At 40.2% G+C, this 16,686-nt stretch overlaps 1 protein-coding gene across 1 annotated transcript in view; it reads left to right on the forward strand.

The window, feature by feature from the left end:
* Nucleotides 1-461: 461 nt before the first annotated feature.
* Nucleotides 462-16,686, forward strand: part of LOC136267690 (extracellular matrix protein 3-like) — a 36,153-nt gene continuing 19,928 nt past the window's right edge. The window contains exons 1-2 of the mRNA XM_066062838.1: nt 462-721; nt 3,384-3,721. Coding sequence (XP_065918910.1) covers nt 462-721; nt 3,384-3,721 — 598 coding nt within the window. The remainder of the gene's footprint in view (nt 722-3,383; nt 3,722-16,686) is intronic.

The following is a 16,686-nucleotide window of genomic DNA, read 5'->3' on the forward strand; positions in this document are numbered from 1 at the left end:
GAGAATGCTTGGAATGCATTAATGAGAATAGAAGGTAGTATATACAAGTTATATCACTCCTAGGAGGGATATTTTATAGTTATAACACAGTTACGAGGGATATGACAAAAATATATTCACGAGCGCCCGCAGGGCGCGAGTGTATATATTTTTGTTATATCCCGAGTATCCGGGTTATAACTGTTATGTACTACTTTCATTGTCATGTCTACTGCTCCCGACCTCGACTGCTCCCGGTAGTAATACAGTCGTAAGTAAAACATTGATTGTTAAAGACAACGTTGGATTGTTACCTGAAGATGAACTAGCAAGCCATTATTGTTTACAAGTGCCTGGCTGGTGTCCCTGTGTTAACTGCCGCGACTTTTCACCACCAAGCGTTTCTCTGCTGGCTAAAGACAATGCTAAAGACGATTTGTGCGACATGAATCGTGAGTCATACCGCCTGATTACTGCGCCTGATGTTGAAGCGAAAGGCAAGTGCTACAACTAGTGCTGTGAACACTGTTGGAGAATGTACAAAGGCTGCTAAGCAGCAAGCCCAGGAAGTCCAAGCGCGTGATACACCCCGATACGCACTCGCTGCCTTGGATCACCCCAAGGACCAACCAGGCAAGAGGTTTCAATTTGACTGCCACAGCGATGATTTACAGATGACCAGTCATTTAGTGAAAATGGTAGTGGCACAGAATTGGTGGCATATGGTTCTTCTACCACAGCTGTAAGTCATAGAAGTTCATTGATTAGCCAAGATCAGTTTGTTACAAAGCAACACTTGCCACCCCCTGCTCCAACATTTATCTTTAACAGTTGCAACTTTTCAAGCTGTCCAATATCTTTTTCTGGTTCATATCAAGACAGTACAGATGACATTGATGAGCTTTTAAAAGACATATCAGTTGATCAGCTGTTTGACCCATAAAGGACGTTATAGAGACAGTGAGAGACTCTCTATATGATTATATATATGTGATTATATACAAAGTTTAAATGTACAATTATTGCTTAATAATCAATCAAAATATTTCAAAGTCTAATACAACTATAATTGCCATAGAAACAGGCCTCTTATAAGTATCACCTCCTGGGTTGAACAAGTTGCATAATGTTGTTTACTGGACTTTATGGAATGTAAATGTTGAGAGTTTGTTGACTGTTGAGACCTGCACATGGAATGCTGTGGGACACCACAAAGTGTGGTATATCAGTTATATACTACAGTTTGCTGTGGTATATCATTTATATACAACAGTCTGAGCCTTTGATCTGAGGTGTGAAAGTGGTACATAACTTGTATATACTACCTCCTATTCTCGTTACTGCATTCCTGAGCACTGCTAGCAGTGCTATTATACCACTTATACACCTTCTCTTCCCTTTGAAGTGAGGTGTGAAAGTGGTATATATCAGATTTGTATAGTGATTCCGAGAATAATACTGACATTCAGATTTAAGTATTGACAAAGATGAAGACAATATGACCAGATCTGCAAAACCAGACATAATCGTGCAAGCCTGCTCTTGCAGTATAAGGCATTGATTACAATTGGGTAAAATTAAGACACTTTGTTCTTAGTGCAGAAAGGTTCTAACAGTAAAAACCTGGATATCGTCTTATTTGCCTACTCAGGAGTTTAAATATCTTGCAGTAGACCATTGGCAACACAAGTTATTGGGATTTGTTTATTTCACATTGAAGCAATATTATGCAATTGTTATTTCTTTGTTTTTGAAGAAAAGTGATATATTTACCCATACGTGGATTCCCCCTAATCATGGTGAACATAATGGCGTAAGTCTTAACTCCATATATTATTACATTCATAAGTAACAACAGTTTTAGCAAGTGCCTGTAATTTATTTTCCGTATGCTTGCTGTACAAATCAATATTTCTGTTGTTACTTTGTAGAGCTAATAGTGTTCTGCAATACAGTGCATTTAGTGTATCACGTATCACCATCAATAAACTGTTTGATACAATACTGTATCATGATACTATAATGAAGTGGTCATGACTAGTTATAACTGGCATATTAGCTAATAAGTGTAACAATATCCTGTACCTTAAAGACACTATGTACTGTATTTGACCCCAAGTCTGGTGAGATAGCCACATCACTTTCCAGTAAATTGTGTGTAGACAAGTCACGTGTTAACTTACAGTGATACATCTGTTCAGTGCTATTCTTTCCTTTGATGAGGTACACCAGTCATTAATTTTGTTACGAAAAAGTATATCTGAGTAGAGATCATAAAAGTAAACAGTAATGAAACAAGGGAAAGAGTGGATGTTTAATACCTGCTTCATTTATGGTTATACTTTGTCTATGACTGAAATAGGAATTAAATGTCTACTAGTATAGCTGCAGGTGTAGATGACCTCCCTTGTATGATCCCTACTCAAATACAAAATTTCTTATATAGTTTGTTTACTTTTTAAAACATAATTTATGACTAGTGAACCAATGCATATCACATCATATAAAAGAATAGTACCAGCCAGACATATCAATTGAACAATTTAACACATGCCCCAACTATAATTATGTTATTACTGTAAAGCGATATAGCCATTCCACTTTTGTTTAAGCTTTGTTCCACTCATTACAAACAAAGAACAGAATGAAAAGTACCTCTACAATCAATTTAGTAACTTACTATGAAAATTATGAACGATTTGTGACAGCCAGCTGTACTGAAGCCAACATGTGTTTACCAACACTTATGCAGTAGTGGAAAAAGGAATGGGACACAAAGGAGAGAAAAGGCATAAAAGGTATATCCATGATACATGTACTGTAGCTATTGAGGTTAGAAAAAAAGGCACATCTTGAGCTGAAGTGACATTATATAGTGAAAAAACCTGGCTCAAGTCATGCTTGGCTGGAGGCATCAGCTGGTCAATCAGTCATCATGAAGTTCTGTTTAATATTAATTTCACAGGAAGGGTTTAAGATCGCTTTGAAGACATTCATGGGCAATTGGACATAACCAAATACTGCAAAAGTGTAAGTTTCACATTTTTGCTAGATGGGCAAAGTCGCTAAGGGATTGCTCATAATGACTACTTGTTGCTATTGTAAGTAGGTAACAAATTGTGAATGTTTAAATTGCAAAATATTCAAATCATACAATTTGTAAACGTTTGCTCTGTAAAGCATGTTTGATTTATTCTACTAGGGACCCACAAGAAGGAAGTGGTAGAGTCTTTCTCATCATACCATAAATTGTATTAGCTCACAACTATCACAGACTCTTCATATTGTGTGCTTAACTATAATTACTCAGTGGGTGAACTTTGTGTACTGTGTTTGTTTGCTGCTACTACAATATAAAATGTGTTGACATTGTTATTATGCTTAGTACATGTAGTGGTGTGCAGCACAGCTCAGAGATGTACTATAACTCCTGTGAATCCTCCGGATCTGACTGATGGAATATTAAACGATGGAACACCAAATGTAACAATTGACTGTAGTTGTAGTCATAATGAGGGTATTGCAATAACAAAAGTCAAGTGGTTTTTTCCTGATGGTTCACGAGCTAGATCAATCACAAAGACTTCACCTGGTAGTCCATACGTTGCTACAAGTAATTCAGATACAGTTTCTACACTAATCATTCCTGTGTTCGATGACACTTACAAGGGTAACTACACTTGTAAACCTAGAGACGAGCTGGAAAACAACTCTCCCATGTCTACTATTCAGTTGTTACTTGGTGAGTATGGATCAGTATAGATTTGATTAGTTCTCAAGAAATTGACTACTCAAATATCAAACAGTACAGTAGTACTGTTTCAGTAGAGATCCCCCGAAATGACACGAGCCGCCAAAAATGCAGCCTTTTAAAAACCAGCTTAGATACTTCTTACACGATGAAAATCACCTTTACGGAATAATCTTAGTCCATCTAACATCAAATGTAGCATTAAAAACAAGACAATGCTTACTGGTGGCCGGATATAGAATTTTTTTAAATCGTCAAAACTCAAAATTTCGTCTCACTGACCACAGTTGCAAGCCTTCAGCCTAAACGAAGCAGCGCACGGTCACCATTTTATGCCACAACAACAAACTCACTGGTGGGATATGCCTTTTGGGATTCCGATCCTGTATACCCTGTGCACCTTGTCTTTTCTTTTATCTTCAATCAGGCTGCTTGTCTTCTTCTTCACCCAACGAAACCATATTGAGGCATTAATTTTCCATATCAACACTTCCATTAAGCAGCATAATAGACGCCACAAAATTATTTAAGGCGCTTCAACTACGCTACTGTATGGAGGTACCGGTAACCACAATATGTCACAAGATCATACCCATTCTTTATTCTATGTATTGTTGGTCTATTGATCGAGACCACGATGACCACGCCTCTTTTACGCTAGCTGTATTTGTGACTACACACCTTCAAGTTGGTAGGCTGATTCGAGATATTCTAGTCTAATAATTGATTGAAACCACGATGGCCACACCCCTTTTTGGAAAGCACACATCTTTGCAGGCTGACTCAAGATACTCTAATGCTAATAGAACAGTCACATGTTTATAGCTAGCTGTATGCTTTAGCAAAAGAACTAAACAAACTAGTTTATTAAAAATTATAAATTTAAAAATGAAGTAGTGATTCAAGCAGTGAAACAAGAGATGAACAATCGTAGCTATTACAGCATAGCTCAGTGGGAAATCCCTACTTTGGCATGGTATAACAATTATTTTGTGTGCCAAAGTAGGGATTTCCCACTGAGCTATGCTGTAATAGCTACCATTGTTCATCTCTTGTTTCACTACTTTTTATAGCTCGGATTTTTAAATTTATAATTTTCAATATACTAGTATTCCTTAGAGACCTCACCCTAATGCTATAGAGTGCAGCAGGTGCTTTTCTACACATTTACACCTTATTGCAGCCTGTTTCTTTTTTACGAACTATGCAAATTTTGTGTTGAAGTTAAGTGACAACTGGAGTCTACATATGTATAGTTTAGTAACCTTCAGATCCTATGGAGCACCTTCAGGTGCCACAACACAGCAAGGGCAGATCCAGACTTATGAAAGGGGGGGTGGTGTCAAAATGAACTGAGGCACTACATTGTCTGGTTTGGTAAAGTGAGACCAAAAAAAAGTCACAACCAGCTAACAATAGCTGCCCACCTCACCAACTATGCATTTATCACTGATACAGTACATAAAAATCCTTGCATAGCTTGCTACACACTGCTTTAATACTGTGACTGCTTTATTAGAGTGATTGTTCTATTAGAGTATCTTGATCTTGGTATACTAAAAATTTTTGGAGGGGGGAGGCAAGAGCCCACCTTGACCCCCATGTCCACCCCTGCAACACAGGTCCTTCAGGTTTGGAGGCCCCTGTTTAGTTATTGTATTTATAGCTAGAGTTGCACCGATAATCGGTTCAATAATCGGTATCGGGCCGATATTGGCTACTAGCCGATTAATCGGTTTGATTAAATTAAAGCCGACGTTAATCTCCACTGTGCTGTGTAGTATAATGATGTGGGGGAGGCTAGACATAAGTTATTTGGCATTTTAATTAAGTTATGTGTTGATGGTTTAGTGGTGACTACAAGCCATGCCCATAATAAACTGTCAGGTTTTAGGCCATGCCCAACACAGTAAACTGAGGTTTAGGTTTCTATGTAGTAGCAGCCATTTGTCTCAACCATATAGCAGTAGTAAAATGTACTTAAAACCTTGTCAACGTGTATAGCTTTTGCTTGTGGTATACATCTAACTTTATATTTAGCCTAGAATGAGCTGTAAATCAATGCTTATGTCACTAAAGTGAGTCATTTAATGATGAGTTTGAGAGATATTGTTATTCGATCAGTTATCGGTATCGGCTGCTTAATATCGGTTATCAGAATAATCGGCTAATTTGGTTATCGTTGCAACACTATTTATAGCAAAACTACTAGAGAATAGCTTTTTGTGTTGTTTTATGGTGTTGATTCTGGTACAAATCACTCTCTAGAGTTCCTATGGATACATATACATGAAATTGACAAGGAGAAAGTATCCTGACAGCCTGGCAGACTCCTGTAAGCATTTGAGCATTAGTCGGATGGCTACAGGTTTGAGGCTGCTCAGGTCCAGTCATGGATATTTTTCTCCTTTTTCCACCACATTTATGCAACAACTTTAAACAGGCTGTAGAACCAGATGTCCTACAGACCTTCAGCACTTGTGCTGTAAAACCATAATAAATAAATAAATCAAGACACATGATAGTGTGTCGTGCAGCCAAGTACAGCTAGTGCAGGCGCGCAACAGACAAGTGTGTATTTTACAGGAACAAAGAAAATGCTATTTTCACACATCTGTAACTCGATAATGGCAGGACGGAAATTAACCATTGTTGCTGTGGAAACTCCCGTAGGGAAGGGCACCTCCCAATCCAAATTTGATGTGAATCTGCCCATCCGCCACTGAGATACGTGCCTTCAAAGTTCGTCTTACTTTCTTCGTATTTTTCTTCTTAATTTTTTTTTCTTCATCTCGCACACTTTAGAAAAATTGTAATAACACGCACACTTTGGTCGATTTACTTAAAATGTGGAGGGCAGTTGGAACATAATACTGCACATTTACAGTTCAATTTTAGTACAGATCAGACAAAGAACAAGGGAGTTATTCACACTTTTAAAAAAATTCAAAGGCGATTTGTTGTCACACCTCCAGGGTGAACCGCTTGACAGAATTACTTGAAAATCGGTCTGTATATGGAGTAACTATCGTAGTGCAAACCTTTTGTGGTTTAAAAGAAATCGCATTAGCAGTCATAGAGTTATAACAAAATGCCAACTATGTGTAAAAAGTGCATGATCGAGTTTTGTTAATAAATAGCATTACTTGTCATGCCTACCAGGCAAACTAGTTTATGGAATCAGCTGAAAATAGATTTAGAGGTAGATTAATTGTTTTAGAACAAGCTTTCAGTGGTTTATAAGGAATCAGATAAAAAACCACTGAGTTACACTACGAAAGTCAACTAGGTGTAACAAGTGTGCGATTGAGATATACTCTAATAGTGCAGTCACCCTAATAGAACATTCAGCTTCATAAAAAAATCTTTCTAGTAGAATGTTCAGCTACAACCAAGTCACCATGTAGAGAGTTCAGCTAACAACAAGTTACCCAAAAGCGCTTGACAGTTGGAACAGTGATAAACTTGATTTGTGCAGCAACAATATGGGAAATAATATACAAGCACTTAGATATTCGAACATATCTTACGACTGAAACAAGCTACGAAGATGGGACTTGGTGCACCATGAAAGAGATGGACAATGGTTAGGTATGGCTCATCATCTTCACAATGAAGTGGCGCATTCAGCAAGGTACAGTTTTTGCCCTACATACATCTATTCATTTAAGCAATAAGGTTGTTTAAATTTAGAGATGGCAACATTTATGTAATATTTTACCGCAACGTAAACAAATGCCCATAACTCACATTTGCTTTATGGCACTGAAACAAAACAATGATATTCTTACTCACCATTCACAGGCGAATCTGTTGGTCACTTAGTTATTTCGATTCGAGCCTTATTTTGTTGTTTACTGAAGCAAATAAAACACGTGTAAAATTTGTAGTACACGTTTTTTTACCCAATGTATTTTTTTACCCAATGTACTTCAATGCGGCAAAACAAAATCATGCAAACTAGTCGGGTTTTGCTCAGCAGGTCACATCGGTGCCTTCCATTTGCCAATCATTGAATGAATTGCTGTTAGTCAACTACCTCGAGCTCGCACATTTACTGGTGTAGAGAAGAGACTATCACATTTGATGACAGAAGTACGATCATCTTCGTTGCAGTTGTCAGGAGAGACTCACTAGGCTGGTGTATGCTACTTTCGGGGAAGTGTTACCAGCCAGAGATGAGTGGAGTTGCAGAATTGTTGAAGGCCAAGGAAGAAAGATGCAAAAGCATGAGGAGGAGAAAAGACCAAGAAAAGGAGGAGGAAAGAAGACGCTATGAGGAAGAACAGTGAGCTGCAGTTAGAGCAAGAACTAATTCAAGGGCTTACAGAAAGAAGGCCACGCTGGGTTGAAGCGGGGCCAGAATCATTGAAACTGATGAAGATGACTAAAGGCGATGACATAGAAGTGTTCTTGATGACCTTTGAATGAGTAGTGGATGGTCATGGAGTGGAAAGGGGCAATTATATCACCTCAACTGACTGGAAAACATGTCTGACTTATGTTGTAATGACTGACGCAGACACTAGTGACAATGTCAGAGTGAGGATGGCTATTGTCCAATGATATTATGATATCAATGAAGAAACTTACCGGTGACGATTCTGTTCAGTAAAGCCACCAAAGAAGGAGACACTGGTGGAGTTGGCTATCCATGTGAAAGACCTGGCAGAAACATGGTTGAAGGACTGTCCAAATAGGTCAGATGTTGTTGATGTGGTGGTGAAGGAACAATTTGTGGAGGTGTTACCGGAGGAAGTGAGGGTTTGGGTGAACCTAGGGCTACTCAGGAGGCTGCTAGACTGGCTGGACTACAAGTTATGGATGCCAGTTCCAAAGTCAGGTTGTAGGAGAGGAGTACTAGTGCAGAGAAGTTGTTATGCATGTGGTGTACATTTCTTGGAACCTCAGGCATTAACAACAGTTCTGCTGTGGGTAGCAATGTTCGTGTGCACCTAGAGTGCAACTTCTGCACTGGGCTTACATTACTGCTTTCGGTTGGTGTGTTGCGCCAGTCAAGAATCACTAACTGGGGATCTCTGTGTTCTTGCTTAGCTTTTGTTAGCAAGTTGTTTGCAATTTTAAAAGCAGATTCGACTTTCTTGTTACTCTGGGAATGGTAGGGGAACTCGTTATATGCTCAAATTTCCATTTGGCAGCAACTTTCTCATATTCCTGTGAACGAAACCAAGGACCATTGTCAGTAATCACTCTGTCTGGCACTCCATATTGAGCAAAATGCTTCTTCATGCTGTCAATTACAGTTAAGCTGGTTGTGTCCACAAGCTCATCTAGCTCCCAGTAATAATCTACAGTTATCAGGTAGTCATTCTTGTTCCATGTGAAGAGATCTTGTGCCACCAGTTTCCATGGTCTCGAAGGGATTTCATATGTCATAAGTGGCTCCTTTTGTTGCCTTCCTCTGTTCTCACTGCAAATTAAATGTTGACTAACTTTCTCCTTGATGTCTGCCATCATTCCAGGCCAAAATATAACCTCTCACGCCCTCCAGATACTTGCTTCAGCACCTTGGTGGCTAGTATGAGTTCTCACTAGCATCTTTTCCTGCAGTGACCGTGGGACAATGACTTTCTGGCTTTTGATCAGCACTCCATTTTGCACTGTAGCTTCATCTCTGTACCCCCAATATGTGTGTATGTTGGCTGGTACTTCATCCTTCTTGACTGGCCACCCCTTCAAAACTGTTTTGGCAGTGTTTGAAGAGTCTTGTCTATTTGGGTGTGTTTCTTTATGTCATGGTGTATAGCACTGCTGATTCTGATATATTCTATTTTGTTGATGGATTCAATGTCCTTGAAGAGATGGTCTTCTTGTTGCAGCTGAAATATGTGGTACTCAGCTGGCTGTTGTTTCCCTGTCTCATTGAGGTACGCTCGGCTTAGCATATCAGCTATGTATATCTTGGTTCCTGGGCATTATTTCGCCTGTAGGCAATACTTTTGCAATCTTAGCAACATATGCTGAAGGTGTTCGGTTGCCCCAAATATCGACTTCATAAAAATAGGTGCTAACGGTTTGTGGTCTGCTGTTACAGTCACTAGCTGACGTCCGTGAAGGTATTGGTCGAATCTGTTGCATGCAAATAAATAGACATGCATTCTTTCTCAATTTGAGCATAAGCTTGCTCAGTACTGTTTAGTGCTTTGGATGTGAATGCAACGGGTTGGCCATTTTGCATCAGAGTTGCACCCAATCGCTTCTCTAAGACATCACACTGGATGGTCACCTCTTCATGTACATTATAAAACTTGAGTACTGGTGCTGTGGTGACTAATGCCTTTACCTTCTCTAGTGCTTGCTCCTGATGTGTTTGCCAGTAGAATGGTGTTGCTTTCTCTGTCAGTTGACTGAGTGGAGCAACCACTTCTGCCAGTTTAGGAAGGTATCGTGAAAGGTAATTTACAAATCCCAGTAGTCTTTCAACAGCCTTTTTGCTTGTGGGTGTGGGCATATTTTGTATTGCCTTCACTTTCATAGGGTCAGGATACGAGCCTTCATGGGTAAGTAGGTGACCCATATATGCCACTTCTCTTAGTCGTAACTTCAGTTTCTTCTTGTTGAGCTTAAGATTCTGGTCTCTGGCTCGTTGCAATAGTCTATGGAGATTCTCATCGTGGTCCCTCATGTAGACTCCCCATATCCATAGAGCAGGATGTCATCGGCAATGACCTCTACTTCGGGGAGATCTTGCATTATCATGTGCATGCATTGCTGAAATTCTTCTGGTGCAGATGAAATTCCAAAGAGAATTCATCTGTACTGGTACCATCCGTAGGGGTCCACAAGGTGGTTAGATAGGAGCTTGGTTCATCTAATTGGACTTGATGAAATCCATCTTCAACATCCAGCACTGAAAAAACTCGTGAATTTGCCAATTAAGGCAAGATCTCGTCTAGCATGGGAATTTGCTATGTAGGTCTTTGTATTGCTTTGTTGAGGTCTCATGGATCTATGCACACACGTACTTTTCCAGGCTTGAGCACCATGACCAAACTACTGGTCCATACTGTGGGTTCATCAACTCTAGTTATAATCTGCTTGCTCTCTAGTTCATGTATTTTTCTCTAAGCTTTGTTTTAAGAGCTACTAGAACTTGATGTCGGGCATGCTGTACTGAGGGCACTTTTGGGTCCATTACTATATGGTAATCCCCGGCAAGCATCCCAGTCCTTCAAAAACATCTCCATACTCTTGTAAGGGGGCATCATCATTGCTGTCTGGGGTAGTGACCTGGTGCACCTCATTGATTGTGATCAGTCCTAATTTATTGCAGGCTTCCCCAGACAACAGTGGCTTCTGTAAGCCTACAATGACTTTGAGGTTGAGTTGGTGCTGTACACCCTTACATTCACACCAAAAGTTGCATTCACCCTGGACAGGCGTCATGGTACCATCGTAAAATTTAAGCTTGGCCATGGTTGGGACTAAAAAGGGTCCCCGTGCTGCTTAATAACACACACACATCATTATAAGACATTACATTGCAAGTGACCCCTGTATCTAGCTGACAATACGTAATGGAACAGAAACTTCTTACCCTCATTGTGGTGTAATGCATCTACATGCTCTATGTAAAAGGCCAAGTCATCTGAGTCTTCTTCAAAACTGCATGTAGTTGTTGTCCACTGTGTGTTCGCAGCTGAGCTTGTTATATACCAATTGAAAGTGATTCTGTTTGCCACAACTGCAGCATACTTTCCCATACACTGGACATTTGAGCTTGTCAAACTGATGCTTCCCTCCACAGTATTGGCAAACTGCTTGTTTTCTGTGTTGTTGAGAAGGCTCTTTTGCTGGGGTTTTGTGGAATTTGCTAGTGGTCCGTTATTTCTTGCTGGTGGCACTTACTGCATTAACAGCCTCCTCTTCCAGTCCGCTGATACACTTTAGCTGTTCTTGTGTTGCCTCACTGATGTGCAGGGCTTCTATGGCTCGTTGTAGGTTGCACTCCTTTTTGCAGAATAATCTTGCTCTGGCTGCCTTATTACTACATCCCAGGACTAGTCAGTCGTGTAGCATCTCGTTGTGGTGTGCTGCAAACTTACAAGGCTCTGCCAAGTGGTGCAGACGTAGAACATGTTGGTCAATGGTCTCATTCTGCTGCTGTTCGGTATTGTGGAACAAATAGTGCTCGTACAAAACATTGCATTCTGGCAAACAATGTTTTTGAAGACTCTCTAATATGGTCGCAGTTTTCTTGAGTTGGCCTTCTGTGAGATCTAGACGATTTAGCACTTGTTTACATTCTTTACCCATTAATGTTTTAAGAGCTGCTACTGAATGGTATCATCTTTCTTTCAGTTCCGTGGCAACTGCATAATCTGTATATACTTCTTGAAAAAACTTCCAGCTAAATTTCCACTACATTTCATTGTTTCAGGGGAGGAATCGAGTATGCCGCCATTCTTCAGTTCGTCCGATGAAGGATTAATGTTCTTTAGAAGGATACAAGGGAAACTGCTTCTGACACGATGTTATATAGTCTCAATCAATTAATCAACAACTGTAGTGCATGTATACAAGTACATATGGTATTACAAAAAGAGTCATCTCCTAACATCAGACAGGCTGCCACATTCAGTGTTGTTGGGGACTGATGTTCCAGAGTTTGTGGATTTGTTGAAGAAAGATGAGAAGGCTGTTGTGGTGGTGACATGGAGCCAGGCTTGCAGGCTGAGGTGGAGTCAGCTTGAGCAGAGTGAGAAGGAGGTTGTAGAGGGTTCTTCAGATAATGGTGAGGTTGTGAAGTCAGTGGGAACAGCTGCTTCAGATGGGAGTGAAGTAGGGATGAAATCAGTCGGCACAGAGTCCAGAGCAAAAGCAGATCATGGGGGTGATAGTAGTAGTGTAGGTTCTGCCCTACAAGGGGCCATAGGGGGAACAGTAAACACCCAGGCAGATCTGTCTGCTTAGGATGATGTGTTGTCAAGTGAGTATAGTTTTGATGATGATGTATTTGTAGGTGGTAAGAGAGATAGAGGACCAAAGAAGTCTAGTTCATAGAAAAGGGAGAGACGTTATAGACATGCTAGAGTTCAGAGAGCATGTGAGGGTGAAATTAACTTGAACATTTCTAAGGAGGAGCTATGGAAGCTTCAGGGTGAGAATCCGATAATCCAAGATCTGAGAAGGTCAAGATCAGATAAAGGGATAGAGCAAGATGGATTATGGTACCATTTTTGGGCTAAGAAACAACAACTGGGGGCATGTTGTAGAACAGCTGTGCTCTTACCAGGACCTTACCATCAAGTTGTGTGTAAGTTAGCTCATTCCAATTGCAGGGCACCTTGGAAGAGACAAGACAATCAGTAGAATGACACAACGGTTTTATTGACTAACATGATGTGGTTAAGTATTGCCGAAGTTGTCCTGAGTGCCTAAGAACTGCTAGAGGGAGTCAACTGAGAGTACCACTAGTTCCCTTACCAGTGATGAAGAAGCCGTTTGAACGAATAGCCATGGACATTGTTGGTCCATTGCCATGTACTAGGAGAGGTAATCAATACATATTGGTTGTATGTGATTATGCAACTAGGTACCTGGATTCCCCTTTGTTCCATTGATGCTGGGACTGTAGCTGAACATCTCATACAGTTATTCCCTAGAGTTGGCATCCCCAGGGAGATTTTATCTGACCAGGATACTAACTTTATGTCACAGTTGTTGTAGGAGCTCTACAACTTGTTGAATATCAGTCAGATTAGAACTTCACCATACCATCCACAAACTGATGGTTTGGTGGAAACATTCAACAAGACACTGAAGGCTACACATGTTGAGGAAGTTAGTTAGTAAAGAGGGTAATGATTGGAATGGACTGTCGCCGTATGTATTATTTGTGTATTGTGAAGTTCCTCAGTCTACCACAGGTTTTTCACTGTTTGACTTGTTGTATGGTCATAAGGTGAGAGGACCACTTGATATCTTGAGAGAAGAGTGGGAAGCAAGTAAGAAGAGTGATGAGAGCATTTTGTCACACATTCTGTTGGTGAGAGAGAAAGATTGGAAGAGATGTCAGAGTTGGTGAGTGAGAATCTGAAAGCAGTACAGAAGTGTCAAAATAAATCTTATGATCAGAATGCTAGGGAGCCAGGTGAGGTGGTGTTAGTGTTATTACCAACTAGTAGTAGCAAGTTATCCACAAAGTTTAAGAGTTTAAGACAGTAATGAGGTGTAAGTGTGGATGAACTACTGTTTATAAACACCATATCCATGTCAAAGGGATATGCCTGTCTGACAGTAGTCTTACTGGTTATCACACGTGTATAGAGAAGCTGTAGAGAGGTGATGCTTGTTGAATGTTAAATGAATAAATTATTGAATGAATTGCTGCATTGCTGAACTTTGTTGTAGTGAGTGGGCTTCTCCTATCGTGGTTGTTAAGAAGAAAGACAACACCATTCATTTATGTATGAATTACAGAAAGCTGAATCCAGAGACTTGGATTGATGCTTATCCAATTCCTTGAGTTGACGATGTCCTAGGAGAGAATAAATATATATCCACCCTAGATTTGGCCAAAGGATATTGGCAGGTGCCAGTTGCTGAGGAGGATTGCCCCAAAACTGCATTCATTACCCCAAAGGGATTGTATCAGTTTTGCGTGATGCCGTTTGGTTTCTATGGGGCACTTACATTTCAGTACATGATAGATCATGTAATTGGAGGACTGATGGATTTGCCTGTGCCTACCTGGATGACCTTACTGTATTTCATATGTCTTGGGAAGATCACCTGGCACACCTCCAAGTAGTGTTGAAATGTCTCCAATCATTGGACTTAACAGTTAACTCTTCTAAGTGCCAGTTGGCTATGAGAGAATGTACATAGTTGGGGCACATAATTGGGAATGGAGAAGTGAAACCAGAGAAGAGCAAACTGCATGCAATAGCCCAGTTTTCGCTTCCGACAACTAAGAAGCAAGTTCGTTCATTCCTAGGACTGACGGGCTACTATAGGTGTTTCATTCCCAATTATGCCACTATCGCCACACCTCTCACTAACCTCACTAGAAACTCAGTTCCAGTGAGTGTGAGTTTTAGCACAGTAGGAATTAAATTCTTAGTAAGTTAAAGGAAATAATGTTGTTATCTGCTGTTCTGAAAAATTCAGATTTTACTAATTCTATTATTCTACAGACAGACGCCTCTGAGGTAGGTGTTGGAGTAGTCCTGAGCCAGCAGGATGCTGAAGGATGTGATCACCATGTAGCTTTTTTAGTAGAAAGCTTATACCTTGAGAACAAAAGTTCTCAATAGTGGAAAAGAAATGTTTGGCCATCAAATTGGGTATTGAAGCTTTTCAGGTATATCTGCTGGGCAGAGAGGGTATGATACAGACTGATCATCGAGCGTTACAGTGACTCACAGACTTCAAGAACCACAACAATAGACTACTGAGGTGGAGCCTGATGTTACAATCTTACCTCTTTCAGGTCCAACATAGACAACACCAATGCTGATGCTCTGTCCCAGATGCTGTACTGGGAGGGTGATCCAACTGGACAATGTGAAGTTAAAGAAGGGGGAGGGGTGTGAGAGAGCAAGCAAGGCATGTTGGAACAGACCACTGGAAGCCGTTCAAGAACTGAACACTGTTTACTGCTTTGTAATGTATGCTGATCTGGCCAGTTCTAGAACGTTCTGTATAAATAGGCTGCTAATGTTGTATTTGGTGCCTTCTATTTGCCAATCATTGAATGAATTGCTGTTAGTCAAGTACCTTGAGCTCACACGTTTCCTAGTGTAGAGAAGAGACTATCACAGTTTGTGTGTTTCCTTACCAAATGTTAGTTACATGGCTAGTTTAGGCCTCACTCTTTGACGCTGGGCCCTAGGTATTGTTTCAATCCTTTTCACAAGTAGAATGAATTGTGTAACCATAGGAATGCACTTCAAAAGTTACAATGCTTTGTGAAAGGTACATACATGTATTTATTAAGTTTATATCCAGATTTCTGGACTATGTGTATTTAAGGGTTAAAGAAGAAAGACAAACAAGGAGCCCTAAAGCCAACTATAGGCCAGCTTTTGAATTTTGCAATTGATGAAATAATATGTATACCATAATAAACTAAACTGTTAAAAATGATGTGGCCCCTAAAAAGCCAGGATGAAAAATCAAAAGTAGTGTCCAAGAAATAGTTGCAATGATGTTAATGTCAATCAAACATACAGTACAGTAACACTGTATTTTTATTAGGGATCACGATAGTTTGGGGTTTTTTGGCCAAAACTATCACCCTAAAACCAACCTCACAATACCTTTATGATACCTTTGCAGTATTGGTTTGGTATAACCAAGCCCAAACGTGCCTTCAGTATGGCCTAAAACACTTCTAAAAAGTTGCTACCAAATTTAAAAATATATTTAGTGGAGTTTTCTACAGCCTGACTGACTGACTGACTGACTGACTGACTGACTGACTGACTGACTGACTGACTGACTGACTGACTGACTGACTGACTGACTGACTGACTGACTGACTGACTGACTGACTGACTGACTGACTGACTGACTGACTGACTGACTGACTGACTGACTGACCAACCAACCAACCAATCAACCAACCGACTGGCTAACTAATGCTTCAGACAAGCATAACTCGATAACTGCTAAAAATGCAGGTTTGATTTTTTCACTGTTCGACGTTGCTTCAGCCCAACAGGTGACTTTTGGCATACTGCATGATACACAAAGCATGCTTCATGGACTTACCTGTGTCCTCCTTTGTGTCTCATTTATCTTTGCTGACAGTGCAAGGTGTCGATTTGTGGTAGCGGTGCATCATGGCCTCCCTACGTTTGACAGCAATTGTTTAAATTTTCCATTATTACTGAATTGATTGCGGAGGTCCTTCTCCTAGTGTTCTTTATTTGTAATGCTGTATAACATAGCTGAAAACAAATGTATATTGGCCATTTTGCTAATTCAGT

The sequence above is a fragment of the Dysidea avara genome, chromosome 9 (genome assembly GCF_963678975.1).
Source record: "Dysidea avara chromosome 9, odDysAvar1.4, whole genome shotgun sequence".
Classification (NCBI taxonomy): domain Eukaryota; kingdom Metazoa; phylum Porifera; class Demospongiae; order Dictyoceratida; family Dysideidae; genus Dysidea; species Dysidea avara.